This window comes from Camelus bactrianus, chromosome 12 (assembly GCF_048773025.1).
Source record: "Camelus bactrianus isolate YW-2024 breed Bactrian camel chromosome 12, ASM4877302v1, whole genome shotgun sequence".
Taxonomy (NCBI): domain Eukaryota; kingdom Metazoa; phylum Chordata; class Mammalia; order Artiodactyla; family Camelidae; genus Camelus; species Camelus bactrianus.
The window spans coordinates 25521914-25542725 of record NC_133550.1 but is presented as its reverse complement, the minus strand read 5'-3'; the positions used below and the strand labels follow the sequence as shown (position 1 = coordinate 25542725).

The following is a 20812-nucleotide window of genomic DNA, read 5'->3' as shown; positions in this document are numbered from 1 at the left end:
CTTAAGCCTTAGTGAAGCCTAATTTCAATTAGTCAGTATTTTTTTAAAATGTGGTTTCTGCCTCATTAGTGATGATATCAATTTTATAGGTCTTGTCAGTAACTTAAAAAATGAAACAGAATAGAGAACATTAGAGTGTGCTGCACTTAGCAAGAATAACTTATTTTGTGTAACTTGTTTTAGTCATGTGCGTATATATAATATATTCATATGTATGTATGTTTATATTATACATACATATATACTGGGTCAAGATACAAAATTATTTTTTCCATTGGGTTAGAGGTTAAAAAAAAAAAGGCCAAAAAAACCACTGTATTTAGGTGACAGTTTCCTATAGCACGTAACTATGAATGAAGGAATGGGTTTTCATACATAGTAGCCTCAATGGCTGCTCCCACCAGCAGAGGACCAGGTAAATGAAGATGAGTAGATGAAGATTACCAAATACTATCTTAAGTGTAAATACTGTCTATCTTTAGAAATTAAGAATATAGGAACCCAAGCAGCTACAAAATAATCTAGTTTAGGTGTCCTAACAACACCTGTTCCATGAAACTGAGAGTTTCCTTTAGAAGTATCTTACAGACCAGGGCAGAGGACAGGGCTGAAGTCAATCATGCATATTGCATTGCCACCTAATACTTCACTTACCAAAAAACGGGAAGAGGTGTGATCTGATCCAGCTGCTAGAATGATCACTGACATACCATTTTCTTTAAATAATATCAAGTTTTAAGCCAAAGACAGATATTCTATTTTTCAAGTGATAATCACTTGAAAATTTTCAGTTTTTAAACTAGTCTTTGCATTTTAAATCCATGTAATACTAGCATTAAAAAAAAATTGTGGCAATGATGAACAAGTCAAAGCTTTCATCATCCAGATCTTCTACCTCACACTTGCTTTCTAATGCTCTATTGTCTCTAAGTGGCAAAAGAATCAGTTCAGCTACTTTTACTGAAAACATGTAGAAAACAGAGAACTGCAGACAGACAACTGGGAACTGGGGTTGGCAGTCATTTATCTTACTACAAAACTGAATTAAGTTCCCACTACTCCTGAACTCCAAAGTCAGGACTATCAGAACTCACTTATCCTTAAGACTCCTTCATTTTCATCCTAATCAATTGTAACTCATGTTGGCTTAATGGGATATCAAATTAAGCCTGGACTAGGATGCTTAACATATGCCCATGACCGCTAGAACCCATTTTTGTTGATGAAAAGCATATAACTTCTAGATAAAAACCATCATCAATCTGAAAAAGAAAACCACTGCACGTTAAAAAAAGTTAGATGGTGGAGTTTAATTAAAAAAACAAAGGAGTTCAAAAAAGGACCCTCTTCCCCCCCAAAACCAGAGAAGTTTATTTGATAAATAAACAGTCAAAAGCTTTTAGTTATAATGACCATGTGATACCAAGCCAGACTAACGGTACAGATCTATGATGCTTCAACTCTGTGACTAAGGGTTTGACGGTAGGTAGCTTAAAGGCCCTAAATGAAAAGAAATATTTGTCCACACACAGAAGACATAGACTTTTAATGACTTTTCATGTCCTAACCAGTTTGATAGGCATCCTGTAATTAGTTAGATATTTAAACCTCAATTCCTGTTATTTACCTCTGTCTGAAGGACTGGTTACTTCTTTTAATAGCAGAGGCATATACATGGTACTATGCTGGAAACCACTCAAGATTTCTTTTACTACTTAAAATAATTCCCACTTAGAAGTAGAAAAACTGCTATATTTTGTGAGATTGTTAATCTGATTAGCTCATTTATAAGAAATATCCTTTACTATAAGAAGTAGAAAGAAAATACCTTGTCTTCCACTTACCTTATACTTCAAACCACTCACACGTCTTTTAAAATTTTAATTAGAGGTTTGTTCTTTAGGTTTTTCTTTTATCACTCAGCTACAGTCATGATTACAGGCATAGGCTGCATTATGTTTAACTGTTTATACTTACCCAAATATCCCAGCACCCCATAAAGGATTCTTTGTCACGTGATCATTTTATGCAACCTGAGACATGGCATATTAAACTGCTTACTTACATGTCTGCCTGGACCAAATAACAAGGATGTTAATTATCACTAACATGAGCGCTAAACTTGTTTAGACCAAGCCAAGCAATGGGAAAATATAATTTGTAATAATATGTATGCCTGCTACTATGGAAAATCCCTTGAACAATCCTCTGCATGACAACTTTTAAATAATTAGAAACGATTATTGAGACATAGAGAGCTGCCTTGAATTATCTAAGATTTTAATAGTTCAGTCAACTAAAGAGAAAATAAATCATAATCACTCACTGTTTCTGTATTCAGAATACATTCAAAAACCTCAGATTTGTTTCTCTATTTATTTCTACCCAAATTAAACCTTTATCAGATGTAAATTTTTGATTCAAGTCCTCTAATGCAAATCTTTACATAACATGCTTTAAAAAATGATTAAGCCGACTTAACTTACCCTTTGCCTGAAGTCTGAATCAGCATTTGGATTTAGCCCTAGAAGAGCCTGTTCATCCATTCCTGCTGCTACACTTGGAGTTTTCTGATCACAACAGATGTGCCCTCTGATTCCACAGAAGAATCCACAAACATCTGCACACACGTATAGAAAGTTGAAAGAAAACAACACTTGATAAACAAAACAGATAGATAACATTAAGCAAAGAAGTTTAAAAGTTAAAAGAACTTCTTTTCTAACTATCCGAATCACAACTAAAGAAGCCTAAGTCTCAGAAGAGTGGGCCTGCTAGATACTCCATTAATGTGGAATTTTTAAACATCTAAGGTATGCCATTTTCTTCTTCAATATCATCAAAAAAGTTAGCAAGTAATTATTTTCCACTTGAAATAGAAGCATCCAATTTATGGAGTGCTGTTCCTACTACTGCCAGCAAAGTACAATTGTGCACTATATTAAGTAAATAAAAAAGACAAATCCAGAGATTATCTTATTATACTAATTATTATAATCTGCCTACTGCCATTTATCAATAGCACAAACCTTAAAAAAAAAAATTAGAATGGCTGACCAAATACTGCCCTCAGAGTGCAACATCCTTATTGGAGAATCTACCAAGTACTTCAGAAGAAGTCAAATGAAAAAGGAGAAGAGTGAAAAACAAGTCATTTAGCTTTTGAACAACGGGCTAGCTCTACCTTTTACGGATCTCTGCTCTTGCCAGCCCAATTCCAGAAATGTATTTCAAAAAATATTTTTTAATAGTAGCTATAAAAATCAACAATTTAATGCTGACTACTCTTACTTAAGAACTTTTTAGTCTCTGGAAAGTAATGCACTTTTTCACAATATAGGGTTTAATATTCTCAAATAAGAACGTGATCAGCTCCAAAGGGCAATGGATTTTGATTAAATGTATTATTTGCAGAAAAAAGAAAAAAATTCTTCCTGAGGTAAGGAGACCAGGTCTTACTACTCCCATTAAAAGGCTGTGAAGCTTTTTTTTTTTTTTTTTAATTATCATAACCAAAGAGAAGACCAGAGCCTAAAGAGGTCAAGAACCCAATGGGGACGGGCGGAGGGGGTGGAAAGGAAGGGGCTTCACAGCCTTTTTGGAATGGTGAGGCCAGGATAAGATCCAGGTTAAAGAAAAAATTCTTACTACAACATGCTTTTCTGTCTCCCCCTGGGCCTTCCTGAATCAAATGATAAATCAGGGTATGTGCTGGGAGCCTTGGAGAAGAAAGCTTGGCCCCTTCTCTCACGGTTACCATCACACTCGTGGACTACATGGAGGCAGTGTAACTCACCACTGCCCTCAGGATTAAAATCCAAACACTTTCCAGTGACTCCTCACCATTCTGCACTCCAACCCAGCAAGACCAGTGGTATTCTGCCTTTCATCTTCTTTGCACACACTGCTCTTTTCTTGTTACGTGGTTAACCCCTGCTTGTCCTTCAGAATTCAACTTAGAGATCACCTCTTTTAAGAATCCTTCTTTGACCCCTATTGTTGAACTCTCCCAAACTGGATTAGATGCCCCCTCTAAGTGCTGATATGCTATCTGCTTACTACTTTTTTTCTCATTCACCTTAAAGGAAGGAGTGACCTTCTGAATATTCATCCCTATGTCCCTAGGACATAATATAACAAGTTTTGGATCTGGAAAGCCCAGGATTGGTACTCTAATCTTGTCATTTTCAAACTGGGGCCATGTGGACAACTGTGAAACCTGTGAGAGCCCTTTCTATGAATGGGGAAAAGAGCATCTGCCTCATAAAGTTGTAAAGACTTCAATGAGATAAGGTATGTAAAGCATGCCTGGCACATAGTAGGCTCTCAATAGGTTATTTATAATTCATAAGCACATGGGGAATGGGAACTACTTGGAGCACTCTAGATTTATCTTAGCATACCAGTAAACTGGCATTTTGAACAGAGGGAAAAACAAAACAGGCATCGGTTCTCTGCCCCTTTCCCCTCAAAAAAGACAAAATTTGATGACAATTCCTCTGAAAAATGCACACACAGAAAGAAAAGAATCCGAGTTTCTATGAATCTCAGATTGAGGAGTCCTATAAAAGATTCCTTGAATTTGGCATGGCTTTAGGGGAAATTGCATAAGCTAGGTCACTTGGATTCTATCAAGGAAAACAGCAAGTGGTCCTAAGGAAAAAAATATCGCAAATAAAACAACCGAAGGAAACAAACTTGTTACAGTTGTTAGTACAGAAAGAATCCCCCACGGTGAAGGCACTTGGATAAAAATCAGTATGCAATAGTAAATTATCTACATGTACGCAAACAACTGAAAAGCTAACAATCTTTGCAAAAAGGTGACAATTTTCCCAATAAAAGGTTGTGCATGAACACAATGTTCTAACACGACATAGCCGTGCAGGCTTAAACATTTGTTGCAATGCGATAAACACTTCAGTTATGTATCTAGCAAATGTTCTTCTGGGGGGAAAGCGAACAACATACTTAAAATATTAAGCTCTAACTTTTCGACAGATTAAATCAAGAATCAAAACAATTTGGAAAAATTCCTCTACACTGTTCAAAGATCAGGACTGAATCTTTCCAGGCTTTTAACACCACGCTGACAAGTCGCTTTTACAAAACGTAACTTCCCCCAGCAACAACTAATTAGCACTTTCAAAAAGTACTCGTTTTTTCTGGTCACAGAGAAACATCATGCTTCTCTACTCCTGCAGAAATGTGAAGGGAAGAGCAAAAATGGCGTGTCCATGCTGGCAAATTACTACAGAGAAATAATATTTTTTTCTTTTTTGTCCTGGGGATGGGAGGATGGGGAGTGGACCAAGTTTGAGTTCTCTGCAGTTGAAACTGGTGGGATACGCTACAACTATTACAAATGGGCACTTTTATTATATCGGGGGCTGCAGACGACGGGGGCCCTCCTCGGCCGGCCTTGCCCCCTTTCTTCCCTCGGATCCCTCCCCTAAAGGAAGCCTCGTGGCAATTCGGGTGATGAAACACTCGGCAACGAGCGGCCACGCACTTGGGGACGCGCTCTGCCGTGGCGGCCGCAGCTCGGACCCACCCCCACCCAGTCCACCCAGGCTCGGGGCGCACCGCCATGGAGGGCCCCCAGCCCGCACCCCTCCTCGGAATGGGGGCTCTCCGGGCCAGTCCTCCCGACCAACTTCCCCGCAGCCTCGCGTGGACCAAGCTGGGTCCGAGTCCCGCAGCCCCCGAGCCCCGAGTCACCTTCTCTATCACTCCATCCCGCCTCCCCGCCTGCACTCCCGACGTCTGGTCAGCGGAGCAGAGGGGCGCCGCAAGCAGGAGCGGGGAGAGCGGCCCTCGTCCTTGTTGCCGTCGTCCTCCGCCACGGACGCAGCGCTAACGCCGGAGACGGAGCTGGCCGGGGCCGCGCGCCTCTCGCCGCTCCGCGTCCCCTGGCGCCTTCTCTTGCGTGGCGCCGGGCCGGCAAGATACCAAGCAAGCGGGCGGGGTCGGAGCCCCAGGAAGGGAAAGAGCGCGAGGGCCGGCTAACGCCGCCGCCGCCGCCGTCGCCGCTGAGTCAGCGCGAAGCGCGCTCCCCGCGTCGGCGCCGCGCGGACCAAAGCCAGCAGCCTCATGGAGCGTGCGGACGGCAGACCGCAGGCCCGGGCCGGGCGCCTACAATTCCCAGCATGCAACGTGCAGGCGGCGCTTCCGGGCGGTGGGTCGCACACGCGCGCCGGGCGCTTGCTGGGAGGCGTGGTCGCCGGGGCCCGCGATGCATGCCGGGATGGGGCGTCCGGCAGGGATGGGGCGTCCGGCCCGAAACCCTCCGTGCTGTTGAATGCCTTGTAGCTTCTGCCCCGGGATGGGGACCCCCTCACCTCACACACACCCCCGGTTGGAACTGCGTAGCAAGTTCCATAAACGCCTCGACAAATAGTTGGTAGATTAGAGTACAGAGCTCCCGAGAGCTGCCTGACTTGATCCAAACCACGTGTGAGTCAGTTGTTTAATTGCTTTTCTATGGTCCCACGTGTTCGCCCGCATGAGGGTCCTTCTATGAGCGCTGAAATTTTGTTTAATTTTCACTTTAAACGTACTAACATTTTTGTCATTCGTGAAAAGAAGGAGCGCATTCTTGGGTAGTCCTACTCATAGGTTTCTTCTGTGATACTATTTGTTTATTCACCGATTAGTTTATTAGTGAATAGAGATCGTACGAGCTCAACCTGCGTAGATTTGAGTCCCGGCTCGCCCTACTCCCGTCAGGCACCACCCACTCACTAGCTGTTAACCTCAGTTTCAGGCACGTTACATAATCTATCTGTACTTAAATTTACTCGTCTGTGAAACGGTGGATGATAATAGTACTGACCTCAAAGGGTTGTTGTCAGGATTGAGATAATGCATGTGTTTGGCAAACAGTAAGTGCTCGGTACTTAGGTTTCTTTGTTGATTATTAAGTATGTACTGATACAGACTAGGTTGCCCTCACAGGGACCACAGTGAAAAACAAAACTTGGGAGAGGGGAATGGAAAGAAAGTAGAATAAAATTAATGTAACAATTTAACAGCTACATTTATTTAGTGAGCCACCATGTGCAAGACACTGTACCAGGCATTTCATCTGTAAAGTATCTCGAATCACTTTTGCATCACGTTTATAATTTACTTGTTTAAAATGTCAGGCTAGGATTCCTGTCCTATTTCAGTGCATCCCCAGAGTCTAGCACAGTGCCAGCCTGTAGTTAAAATTCAATGGGTGAATGACTGCATAGATTCGTACTTTAGCTGTGTGGGTCAACTACTGACTTTGGAGGCCCAATACTAATTCTGATCCAAGTGGCTCCAAAGTCTGTAATAAGTCCAGTGTATTCCACAGTATCATCCTAAAGAACCTCAAAATGCAGTCTGTTGTATTGTTACTGTCTATATTTGCCTCTTCCATTTGTAAATTCATTTTGTGGATACTTAATATGTTAAGTATCACTACGAAGTTTATCTACAGCTTACCTACTATCTACAGTTTATCTAGTAACATTGGCCTATTTATAATTGTAAAAATTTCTCAATTTTGTAAACTCATATTATTTTGGAACAAATAGGGAAGTGCTTGTAGTCAAACTGAAGAGGCTCTGAGAGGGATGTTAAATCTGACTATTCCATATTCTGGGTCCCCCATCCATAAAGGGATGGACAGTTTTTCATCTCAGACTAATATAAAATTCTAGTTATCAAAATGTTGACAAAGAACAGTCATTATTTTGACTTAAAGCACATATGCTTGCATATGGCAGTGCTTTTATGTACCAAATGCCAACATTTTTTAGCATTTATTATGTGCCAGAACAGTTCTGAGTGTTCAGATATTAATCCTCACAATGAGTCTGAGATAGGTACTAGCATTGTGCCCATTTTATAGTTGAGGAAACTGAAGTTCATAAAAGTTAAGGAGCATAGCTGGGATTCAAACCCTTATAGTCTGATTCTAGAGTCTGTGCATCTAACCCTTGTCTCTCAAATGAAGTTCATAAAAGTTAAGGAGCATAGCTGGGATTCAAACCCTTATAGTCTGATTCTAGAGTCTGTGCATCTAACCCTTGTCTCTCAAATGAAGGTCCATTAAAGGATGATGACATTGTAGAACTACTGTACTAAGTCAGTTCTTCTTACTATAACTATGCTGAGGCACCTCTCTTACAACAATAAAATTGTTCCCATCCCATATTTCCCTTTTCTTTCAATTGCCAGAATACTTGAAAGAATTATGATAGATAACATTTATATATTTCATTGTGGTTTAAATATGCTTTCATATAACTTTTCTAATTTGTTCCTCTTAATCTTGTAGGGATGGAGCAGATATCATCATCATTTTTAATTTACAGATAAGGAAACCAAGGAGGATTTATTTATTTTTTAATTTACTTTTAATTGAAGTGTAGTTGATTTATGCTACAGTTAGTTTCAAGTGTACAGCAAAATGAGTCAGTTGTACATACTTACGTACACGTTTTCAGATTATTTCCCATTATAGCTTATTATAAGAAACTGAATATAGTTCCCTGTGCTATACAGTAGGTCCTTGTTGTTTATCTATTTTATATATAGTAGTGTGTATATGTTAATCTCAAACTCCAAATTAATCCTAGGAGGATCTATTTTAAGCAACATCCTAAATCGCATAGCTAGTAAATGGTGGGCTAGAACCCTAGACTCTTGAACGTGGATTGCTTGTCTTCAGTACACCGTATGCATTACCTACATTTAATCTTCCAGTCACTCACTTCTTGTAATTTGTTTTCTAATCCCAAATCACTGCTACTAAAACTATTCCAAATTATCCAACCCTGTGACCATTTTTATTTATTTCAACTTTTCTGTTGACTATTTCCTTTCTCCTTGAAATTCTCTCCTCTCTTGACTTCTGCCCTGTATTATCCTCAAACTCCCTTTACTTTTCTGACTACTCCTCTTTGTCTTTACTTTATTCCTACTTTTGTTCCCTTAACATGACTTCCCCAAGGCCTCCTTCTTAGCATCTGGCTATTTGTTTTCTGCACTTGCTATCAGTAATTATTTCCATGGCTTCAATACTCAGTTCTACAAAGATGACCTCCCATTCTCTACTTCTGGTTCAAAGACTCCATACTCCCAACTTGTGTTACCAGACACCTATACATAGCACTAGCACGCCAACTATAACATGTCCAGAACCAAAGTCATAATCTTACCCACAAAATACATCTCCCTCCTGATGTGGCTATTTCTGCCAATGCATTCAACCCCTCAACATAACTCAGAACTCTTAGGGTCACTATTGTCACTTTCATGTTCAATGACCCAGTTCAGTTTCAGCATAGTGTCCATCTATCACATCTATCTTTTCTGTTCCTTTCTTTATTTCCTCTACCCTACATTAGGCTTTCAAAGCTTCTCTTCTAGACTTATTGAAGGAAATTTATCCATTACTTGAAAGTTATTTCTAGGTGGTGAGACCGCAGGTGATTTTTGTTATCTTCCTTGTACCTTTTTAGATTAAAAAAAAAAACAAATTCTCCACAGTAAAAATGTACTACATTCATTAAAAAAAAAATACACACTTAAAAGAACTGACTATAATAAAAGGAAAAAAAAAGTAGTTTTATTCACTTTGAGAATTTATTGAATGCTACCTCCCTCATGAAGTATTTCCAGATTTCCATAACCAGACTTGTTTAATCATTTCTTTGATGTTGTTTTTTTCCCTCCACCTCTCATGTCATTAACATATTTTAATATGTTTTTCTTTTGCATTAAGTTTTGTGATTTTCTCACCTATTAGTCAATTCTTGAAGACCAAAAATATGTTTTATCCTGATTCTGTTTATAGTTAATAATTTATCAGTAAATATTCGTGAAATGTATTGAATCAAACCCCAAATAATATAATGTGAGCTGATAACCACTGAGTTCTGTGTCAGATTCTCTTCTTCATCTCAATTCTTATTAAGCCTAGTGCCATTGTCACCAAAAATTCATTCATGATGGCTCCTTGGCAGAGAAGCCAAGAAAATAGGTCAGATAAGCTGTTGTTATTGGTTCTAGTCCAATCATTGGTTTCTTTTAGGGGCAGTGGGTGTGAAGCAGGAAGCCTGAGGCAGAATAGAGCACTGGGGCATTATTTATTAAGCACAAAAAAACAGAACAGTTGTTTGTTTGTTTGCTGTAATCCAAAGCATTTGCATGTTCCCTTGGACTTGTTATAATGACACCTCTCCTCCATGTCAGTTGATTGCTAATGTTGTAGCTATATAAATAGTTAGTATCCATTAATACTAAGTAGAAATTCCATGGGATTCTTAAATTAAACACTTTTAAAAATTCAGGTTCTATCTTCCTAGAACAGATTTCAAGTATCTCTCTATACTTACTGTCTGTCTTTAGCTTCAAGTTGGGGGATGGGAACACTTGGGATCCCTAGACCCGTTGAAGGGCACTTCTGATTTGAAATCCTTATGGAGTTCTTATGATCTATGCAAGGCCCATTGATCACTTCTCCACCAAAAATGAAACTTAAAAAAAAAAAAGTGAAAATGTCATTCTTTTGTTTGTATGTTTGTGAACGTAGATTAGATTTTGTCTTGAGCCTTAATCTAAAATTTAAAAAGTTAAACTAGCATCCAACTGAATGACCATATAGGTACCAGGAAATCACATACTTGTTCAATTTATTTTAAAAATACTTACATAGTGTTTGCTCTGTTCCAGGTATCTGTTCTAAGTACTTTAGAAACATTGCTAATCCTCATAATGTAGTAAAGAAAAACCTTTGTTTTGTTGGAGGTTTACAGGGACACCATGACCTAGCCCACGCTGCAAGAACAAAGAATGCCTGCAACAAGAGGATTACAACAATCAACCACACCCCCTCCCGTATTTTTGTATAAAAGGAGCCTGTATTCTGACTAGAGCAGGATAGTTCTCCAAGACATCAGCCTACCATCCTCTCGGTCTGCCGGCTTTCCGAATAAAGTCTTTATTCTTTGCCTCAACACCTCATCTCCCAATTTATTGGCCTGTTGTGTGGCGAGCAGAACAAGTTTGGACTCAGCAACAATAATAACTCCATGGGGTTGGTACTGTTACTCCATTTCACAGGTCAGGAAACTGAGGCAGTGAGCAATTAAAGTAACTTGCCCACAGTCATTTTTTTAAACTACTGAGCGAGAGCTGGAATTTGAACCCAGGTCATCTGGCTCTACAGACCTATGCCCATAACTACTGTCTTTTCAAAGAATTGACCATCCTTGCACCTAAGGCTATTCTGTTCTTCTAGTTAAGGAGAGTGCCTTTGGGGATTAGTTTTGGGTAAGTAATGTTCCATTCCTTTTGATGGTTTCATCAAGAAACACCTGCTAAGCACTTGATTGAACAGGATCTGTACCAAATGCTTCCTGAGTTTGGGTGGATTTAGAAGATAAAGAGCAAATGCCTGTGTAGGGTGTGTTTATGTTAAGTATTCACCTAAAGCTTACTGAAAGATAAGGGAATATGGATACTTTACATGTCTGCAGTGCTTTCAGAAGTTGTAAGTCACTGCCTGTGCTCCTCACGCCGCTCTTTGGTTAGCAGGGCATATTTTAGTAGTTTCATTTTATGGGAGCTGAAATGAGGCTCAAAAAGATGAAGTGACTTTCCAAAAATCTCAGATAGTGAGCAGCAGGGTTAGTGGTCTAATCCAAGTCTCCTGACTCCAAATCCAGGGATCTTTCTCCTATATTAAGCCCTTTCCTGTGATCTGAACTTTGCTGTTACCCTGGCAACCATATAGAACACCAAGTGCTGGGAAACCATGAAACTCCTTTCTCTGTGCCACAAAATAAAAAATTTAACTGAGGTCACCTTAACCACCCGACCCTTTGTCAAATTTCTTTCTTTGTGTGCGTCATCTTCACGTTCGTTAAAGTTAGTGCCCTTGTCACCAAAAGCTCGTTTATGATGGGCTTCTTGGCAGATAGGTCAGATATACTGTCTGTCTTTTCTGGTCCTGGACCAGTTGTTCTGTTTCTTAGTCCCAGGAAGTGGGTACAGAACCAGGGGCCTGAGAGACACGAACAGCAGTCTGGAGTGAGGCCCTTCCCCACACTTGGCCTCATATTTTACCTCTGCTGTAGCCATTTGACTCTCAACCACTCTTGTGAGCTGTCGCTATTTGGCAAGGGTGATGGGCCGCTGCCTTCTGTTGGTTTGAGGCAACAGATTCCGGAATGGTTTAGATGGGGAATAGTCTTTATTTCAGAGGAAACAACCATGCCTCTGGGGCTTCCTTTTCATCCAGTTATGAAGTTAACCAAGAGTCAGATGTATGATCAGGTTCTAAAAAAAACCTTAAATGCTAGGTCATTTAAGATTTTGTCAGCAGGTGGCACTTCTCTCCTTACTCACTAGCCTCTCTGAGAGAAATACTCTTCTATTTCTTTGCTGCTACTGAGTTCCTCAGACTTGTTTAGCCACATCCAAACACTTCTCAGTTCTCTTTTGCTGGGATTTAGTCTACAATATCTGTTTACACGTTTTAATTTATTAATACTCTTTCCACAAAGGATCTGAAATTGCTTACAACATACAGTATGCAATAGTAAAATATGAGGAAAAGGAGAATATAAAATGGAACAAAGACTGTATCATTTGATTCTGGGTTGCAGGTAGCTGAAGCAAAACATACAAACAAAATATAAATATATGGTTTTCATAACCAGGTCTCTGGGTGAACGTGCAGGCAGAGAGAATATCTTTTCTAAAATTTTAAATTAAAATATAAGTTCTCACCTAGGGTTACTGGAGGCTAGTTTTTGTTGTACTCATCTCTCTAACCTAACTTATAATATGTTATTCCTGGTCCGTAAAAACTAAGCGGTACTTTTACCACCCTGCAGCCTCAAGGCTGCATGATCAGCATTTCTCACCCTCTAAGCTTCAATTTTTTCAACGTGCAGGCTTCACTCATTCATTCATCCTACACGATGAAGCTCCCACTGCCTTACAGGCTGTTGTCCCGGGCACTGAGAAGAGAGGCATATCCATCACGTAGGCTTAGGTGTCCCCAAACCCATTTATAAGATTCCCTTCTGTCAAAGAGCTTTTATGCAGTTGAAGAAAGAAGAGCTATGTTTCTACTCATGAAAAATTAGCTATGACAGGCAATGTTATAATCAAATGCCAGATCTGTGTGATTGGCTTTAAAAGGGCCCTAGGATTGTTCTAGATTTACAAATCAGTAAATTCCATCTCATTCAAATTTCTAATAGAAACCCAAATTAAAACTGCGCCTTCGATACAGTTCGTAAAGAATGGCCTTGTCCGCAACAGCTAGGGTAGGCGAGGGTAGGGGCTGGTGTGAGTGGAGGGCTCCGGGATGCCTGGCGGCCAAGAACTCGAAAGACCGGCGTCGCGCCCCGCCCACTGTTGTCTGAGGTTGGGACCTGGACCGGCGGCGGGGACGGGCAGGGGACTCTGTGGAGAGCGGGATCCCCGAGCCTGGCTCCGAAGCTGGGGGTCGGGCCCCAGCGCCCCGGGGAGGCGGCGGCGGGGCGGAGGCTTTGTGACGCGCGCGGGTTCCACTGCAGGCGGCGCGGAGGCGGGGCGGGGCAGAGGCGACTGCGGCCCCAGGCACTCGGTCCGGCCGTGGGCGCCCCGCATGGCCAGCCCGGCGCCGTCTGGCTTCCCCGCGCGCAAAAACAGCCGCCTGGACGCGTTCCTGAGGAGGCATCTGCCTCCCGAGGTCTACGATGCCATCCGCGCCTACGAGCCGTGCATCGTGGTATCCGACTCAGAGAAGCACACCTTAAAGTACGTGGTGCTCAGCGACCGGCTCATCTACCTGACCGAGAACCCGCCCAAATCCATCCGGCGAGTCGTGGCGCTGCGGGACGTCGTGGCCATTGACCTGGTGAGGCGCAAGGGAGGGCAGCGGGTTCGCGAGAACCCCCTTCTTGGGGCCCCCAAACCCTCCTGCACGCGGGAAGGACGAGGAGGACCTTCCCCACCCCGCCCTGGACTCCCGTACTCTTTATTTCACTTAGCTAACAGCCACACAGGGACATCTGTGGATTGCTGTACGCACTCCGAATAAAGATGCCTTTTCCGTTCTCCTGTGTACTCGCCATCCCCTGTCCCCCTAAACAGGGCGACAGATTTGAGAACATAGCCCACTATCGAAAATATGCTTTAAAGGCAATCCTTCGTTCATTAAGCACCTAGCCTGTGCCGGGCACTGTGCTAGACACTGAGGATGCAAAAATGAAAGGGTTCCTTCTCAGAAGCTGCTGTAGGAGGGACAGAAAACCAACACCAACACAAATAAATACCATTTGTAAGTGCTATTATGCCTTGTTTACTTTTTTTTTTTAATCCTTAGGGCTTATAGCCTGTTAGGTGTTCAGTATGAATAAGTGAATGAATGAATGCATGCATGCATTAATAAGATGTGCACTGGATGCCTGGCAATCTCAGGTGGCTTACTAGATCCAAACTGGGTTCAGGCCATGCTGGGAAAACTTCCTGGAAGGAGTGTCATTAGAGCGGAGCCTTTAAGGAGATACAATCTGTCCTAGTCTTTAGTGTGCTGCTACTGTATCCCTTTTGTCCAGGAATAGATTTACCTTATAAACCAGCAACAGCTTGGAAGCAGTCTCCTCTCCAGTTACTGTTTTTCCCCCTTGGCTCCGTTTGTCTCAGCTGCTCTCCAGGTGTGTTCTTCCTTTTTTCCATTGGAGACAGGTGTCTAGCCTCGTTTTTCTTTCTCTTGCCTGAGTCTCTGCGTCCCCCAAGGGAGAGGCTGGTGAGACTCTTGATGGGGCTGTTTTGCCAAGAAAGTCATACCTTGTTTGGAACACGTCTGTAAGGAAATAATAAAATTAAATGGAAAACAATTTTTTCTGACACATTGTAACTGACTATAGTTGAATAAAAAAAATTAAATGCTTTCTCTACTTGAAATACCTCCGTGGCTAATGTCACTGTGCAAATTTATTTGCTTCATTTGAGCAAAAGTTGGAGGTAAAACTGCCTTTTCCTCACTGCTACCACTTGCATTCTCTTGAACTAAATTAAAAAAAAATTTTAATTTCTGACTATTTTAGAAAACATTAAATGTTCAACTTTTTCTAGTGTCTGCAGTGTATAAACATTTATTCTTTTGACAGAAAGTACTGTTACTCTCCCCAAAAAGAGACAGTGTATGTATTTCAATAGTTGTTATGTATCTTTCTTTTTAAGTTGTCCGAATCTGTAAAGTACAGAAAGCTCCCTAAGTCTCCTAAGCCAAGAATCCTATAGGAAGGCAAACCAATTTATTTGGTGATGCTTTATGTACAAAATTGACCTTTCGGGCATATAGAGGAATGTGTAATGTCTATAAAGGTGCTGAACAAATCTAAGTGTTTTAGCAGCATGATAAATTGAATGTCCATCTTACATGATATATTTTAACTTTGGTTAAAGTTGTGGTGGGCAGAATAATGGCTTCCAAAAGATATCCCCAGAACCTGTGAATAGTTTATGTTACATGGCAAAGGGGAATTACAGTTGCTTGCTGATCAGCTGACCTTAAATTAGGGAGATTTTCTTGGATTATCTGGGTGAGGCCAATGTAATCACAAAATCCTCAAAAGTGGAAAAGGGATGCAGAAGAGTCAGCAAAGTGATTCAGCATAAGAAAGACTCGACTGATTTTGAAGGTGGAAGGAGACCACCAGCCAAGGACTGTGGGTAGCTGCCAGAAGCTGGAAAAGGCACAAAAACAGGTTTTCTCCTAGAGCCTCCGAAAGAAGGCAGTCCTGCTGATACCTTGATGATACCTTGATTTCAGACCAGTGAGACCCATTTCAGACTTTTTTTTTCTAAATAATATTCTCTTTTCTATTTTCCAGCTTTTTTTCCTATTAATGTGCGTTTCAATTCTGAATGTTTCTTGTTTTTCTTCTTACAAAAGTAGTGCATACATACTGTAAAAAGTTTAGGAAATACAAATAAGCAAAAATAAGATAATCTGAACCACCATAGTTTCACCACCCAAAGATAACAGTGTTCATGTTTGGATACATATGTTCCAGGCATTTTTCTGTGAATTGATATACATATATATCATATATCATTTTAAAATAATGTGATCATAATAAACACAAGGTTTTACAAACTGCTTTGTTTCCAGTTTCAAATATTACATGCATATTTCCCCATGCTATTTATTTGTTTATTTTTAAATTGAAGTGTAGTTACAATGTGTCAATTTCTAGTGTACAGCATAATGTCCTAGTCATGCACATACATATATTCATTTTTATACTCTTTTTCATTAAAGATTATTACGAGATACTGAATATAGTTCCCCTTCCAGCTTAAAATCTTTTAAAATTAATTAATTAATTAATTTTTGTGGGTGGAGGTAATTAGGTCTATTTATTTCTTTCTTTTTAGAGGAGGTACCAAGGATTGAACCCAGGACCTCATGCATGCTAAGCATGTGCTCTACCACTTGAGCTATACCTTCCCCCCCCATTTTTTTTTTAATTTAAGTCTAGTCAGTTTACAACATTGTGTCCAATTTCTGATGTACAGCATAATGTTTCAGTCACCCATATACATACATATATTCCTTTTCATATTCTTTTTCATTATAGGTTACCACAAGATATTGAATATAGTTCCCTGTGCTATATAGTATAAACTTGTCGTTTATCTATTTTATATATAGTAGCTAGCATCCCATTTCAGACTTCTGACCCTAGAACTGTAAGAAAATAATTTTGTGTTGTTTAATGCTACCAAGTTTGTGGTTGTGTTACAATAGCAAATAGGAAATCAATACATAAGTGTTTTCCTCTTATGGTGTTTAAAAAGGGGTAAATGTTTGAAAAAAATATTGTTTCAGTGAGAAATAAGTATGATCATGCCAAGCACAAATGCCTAAAAAATCCCTTTTTCTTAGTTTTTATTACAGTTAGTATAGTTCAGTGGCTTATACTAAGCTCCATAGGGTATGCGAAAAATGGGTGTCCCAGAATTGCTTTATCTAGTATCAGTTAATAACCACACATGTAGTTGACCAGTCATCCCTCTATGAACACCACGTCTGTCCTTAATCCACGTGGAGAATTTTCCTGATTTCTGTGTTATGTCATGTATAGTTGTCCTCCTATCTGTTACACTGGATTACATTACTTCAGTGCCAGGCAGCTTTGGTTTTTTAGAACTGGTTCCTCCCTTCTTGAATGATAAACTGTTTAATCTCCTTTTCTACTAGGGTGCTGTCCTCTTCCTAAGGCCACCTCTTTAGACATCCTCTTCCGTTCTCAAAGGTCTTCTCATTTTACAGTACAAGTTTGTCTCTTGTTATTTAACTTTCAGTTGGCTCAGGTTCCCACTTGGCCTTTGTTTTTACCTTCCTGTCAATAAAGTTCCTGAGCAAACCAGTCCTTTCTGCCCCTGGGCCCCCACCCAACTTGTTCCACATTCAGCCACATTTCTCCACTGAGTTCATGTCTCATGTTGCAGCTACACTTCAGGGAAAAAAATCTGCAAATATACTGATAAAATGCCATCCTCTCCCTAAAGGGGAAAAAAAAAACTGAAAGTAACAACAATAAAATGTTAGACCAGAGTATAGAGATGAGATTTCCCTTCCAGCAAAGACAAGCTTGATGTGCACTTGAAAGTCTCAGTAGGTGGGTTTTTTTTTCTGGAACAAATTAATGTCATCAAAATACTACTCTTAAGCCCATCTAAGACTAGACACATTTTTCAAATGTGAGAACCAACTATCCGGGACACTGAATTTTCCTATGGATTCACTCTCCCTGGTGCCATCCTATCACCTACAGAGGAAAAAAAACCTGTCACCTCCAGCAGCCCTCGCCTCTACTCCTTGCTTTTCTTTGTCCTTGTCTGTTCACCACTTTCCCCAGTGAGTGTCTGCTCTGCAGCCATCCCAGGATCCACGTGGATTCCCAAACAGGCAGCAGATGGGCCTTTTACTGCTGGGCCTGTTTGCTGGCAGTGTACTTAAAATCCTCCTCCTTCTCCTCCTTCTCTTTCTTGATTTAAACATGTAAAAACCATTCTCAACTCGGACAGAAACAGGTCACGGGGCTGTGCCCAGGGGACTGCTGTAGTTTGCTAACAGATCCCTGCTTTCCCCTTTCCATGTTTAGATCCTCCACACTTTCTAGGTTAAGCCCATGATGTTCTTTCTCCGTGAGGGGCGGGTCTTTTGGTCTGATTTGTTTATAGCTTTATGTCTGGTTCCTAGAACATTGCCTGACACAGGTGAGGTGGTCAATAAATAGTTCTTAAATATTCAGCATCATCTGTCTCATCATCTCTCAATTTATGATCTGCAGTATACATTGGGCATTTAATAGTACATTTTTATTCAGCTTTTGTGTTCCACCTGTGTGGATTTGGTGAAGTTATTCAACCTCTACTTTGTGTCTCCATTTCCTCATCTGTAAAAACGGAGGTAACAGCATCTTCCTTATAGAGCTTAAAATAGCACTTCACACATACATGTTTCATTATTATTAATAACCTTTACTCACATATATTAAGTCAACTAGGGCTCACTGTGAATCTGTAAGATTGGTATTATTATCTCTTCAGGAGATTTAGTAAATTTGGGGGAAAAATAATTGGTTTTTGAGTATTGATTAGGTATTAGGTGTTTTAAAATATCTCATGTATTCTTTTTGAAAATTTGCCCACTGGGTTTATATAGTTTAATATGTTCAAAGACAGAATTCCTGATCTCCACCCCCTAAACCTGTTCTTCCCTTAGCTTTCCCTACAGTAAGGAGTAACATCGTCTTCCATCACTTTTAATTCTTTCTTTCACTCCCCACAGCCTGCACATCAGTACATCCTCTTGACTTGTGTAGAGGAGGAAAACGTTTCCCTCAACCCTCTTAGGGACCCTGGCTGGGTCTGAAAATTAAACTGAAAAAAAAAAATGATTAACTAGAGGAAAGTGTACAAACTTATTTAGTATAAATGCTACATGGCATGGGAGCCTTTATAAGGAGTGAAGTCCCAAATGAACAGGTAAACCTGTGTGTGTTTAATACTAGGTTTGATGCAGAACGGAGAGTTGTAGAAAAATGCGATAGTTCAAAAAATTCAAAAAAGCTAAAGGTAATCACTGGGGAAAATTTAATAAGGCCCATTTGTTTGGAATCATCTCAGCAGCCCTGTCTTGGAGATAAGGCTGTTCCTCTTCTCTGGGTACATGAAGCGACCTCATCCATGAGGGTAGGAGGGCTGGGTAAGGCCAGAAAGTCTTTCCTCCATCTGCATTCTCTTGAATTCCTTCAACTCAAAATATTCAGCATGCCAAGGCACCCCATTTTGGGGTAGTGTGTTCTGAACCCCATCACCTGTCTTCTAAAAGATGTCTAACTACGACCTTCTTTCCCATTTTTCTTACTTCTTTTTCTAGTGCCGCTTGTCTAATCCCTTATCTACTATTGAAACTATTGAAATTGCCTCCAGACTGATTCCTCTCCACATAGCAGTTGAGATGACCTTTTAAAATATAAATTACAAATTCAACTACGTCACTCTTCTGTTTCAAAGTCTCCATGAACTTGCAGACTCCTTATTGCCTACAAGAGCCTCCATGATTTGACCCCGCCATCTCTGACCTACCTCCTACCACTCTTCCCAGAGCTCCTTCTGCTCTTCTTCCAGCCTCAGGGCCTTTGCACTCGCCATCCTAGCTGGATCACTTTTTCCCAGGTCTTCAGTGGGTTGATTCTTACTTGTCAAGTTGTGTTTACAAATTCAGCATCACCTTCACAGAGATGCCTTCTGTGACCATTCAATTTAAAGCATCAATCCCCCGTCACACTTACTGCATCTGTGTTTCAAAGCACTGACCAGTATTTGCATTATAAGATTAACATGTTTAATGATTTATTATCATCTATGTTCCATAGTAAATATAAGCTCCATGAGAGCAGGACTTTGTCTATCTTGTTCATCCCTGTGTCACTGTACATTATATTCCCTGGCACATAGCACATGGTCAATAACTATTTGTAAAACTGGAAAAATGAAAAAGTGAATGAATGGATGCTCAGATCCATCATACAATTTACCTTTCAGAAAGGGAGATCATATTTCCTTACTTCCAAATATTGAGGGACCCCAGAGACTGACAACTCATCACCCAGGCTAGAGTTAACCCAGCCAGTTAGTGGCAGAGCCAGAGTAAATTCTCACAGGTCTCCTGATGCTCAGGTTCAGCTCCCTTCATGCTTCTACTGTGTTTGTATGAGATGATCTGTGGGTTGTTTATCTGTGTCATGCATTTTGAGAGGTACTAAGAGTAAGATAATAGATATACTTCTTGTCATCTTTAGCTTTTTTCCCCCTTCTCTATTTTGACTCACTTGTTGCATTTCATAGATCTCACTGTGGGAGGCAGAAAGAAGTAGTAAACTCTTAGCAGTCATTTTGGCTTCTTCTTAATGGTTTGTCTGCATAGAATATTTTGGATATTGCATTCAAGTCTTGAGAAACTCCACGAGGGCAGGCTTTTTGTCAGTTTAATTCACTGCTGTACCCCTAGTGACTGGAATGGTAGTGTATTGGTCAGGATAGCCTAGGTTAAGCTGCACTAAAAAGTAACTTCAAAGGGGGAGGGTACAGCTCAGTGGTAGAGTGCATGCCTAGCTTGCACAAGGTCTTGGGTTCAATCCCCAGTACCTCCATCAAAAATAAATAAGGAAACTGAACTGCCTCCCCCCAGAAAATAAATAAGTAGAGATAAACATAAAAAAAAAAAAAACAACTAAAAAAAAAAAAAAACAAAAAA

At 40.5% G+C, this 20812-nt stretch overlaps 2 protein-coding genes and 1 long non-coding RNA gene across 8 annotated transcripts in view; 2 read left to right on the top strand and 1 right to left on the bottom strand.

The window, feature by feature from the left end:
* XPOT (exportin for tRNA) overlaps positions 1 to 20812 on the bottom strand; it is a 134129-nt gene that overhangs the window by 26141 nt on the left and 87176 nt on the right. For 2 of the 4 annotated variants that reach the window (XM_074375064.1, XM_074375065.1), the window contains 2 exons: positions 14604 to 14839; positions 2487 to 2620 (listed from right to left, as the gene is read on the bottom strand). In XM_074375064.1, coding sequence (XP_074231165.1) covers positions 2487 to 2546 — 60 coding nt within the window. In that variant the 5' untranslated portion in view covers positions 2547 to 2620; positions 14604 to 14839. Of the gene's footprint in view, positions 1 to 2486; positions 2621 to 5721; positions 6076 to 14603; positions 14840 to 20812 lie in introns of those variants that run through there. The other 2 variants (XM_074375063.1, XM_074375066.1) reach the window with 2 other exon arrangements.
* On the top strand, positions 6225 to 10994 carry LOC141579401 (uncharacterized). The gene is made up of 2 exons (XR_012510641.1): positions 6225 to 6456; positions 10794 to 10994. It is a non-coding gene; the product is annotated as an uncharacterized LOC141579401 (long non-coding RNA).
* Positions 13280 to 20812, top strand: part of C12H12orf56 (chromosome 12 C12orf56 homolog) — a 68597-nt gene continuing 61064 nt past the window's right edge. For all 3 annotated transcript variants that reach the window (XR_012510639.1, XM_074375068.1, XM_074375067.1), the window contains exon 1: positions 13280 to 13891. Coding sequence is in view for 2 of the 3 variants with exons in the window: in XM_074375068.1 (XP_074231169.1) it covers positions 13358 to 13891 (534 nt within the window). In the remaining variant the exon portion in view is untranslated. The remainder of the gene's footprint in view (positions 13892 to 20812) is intronic.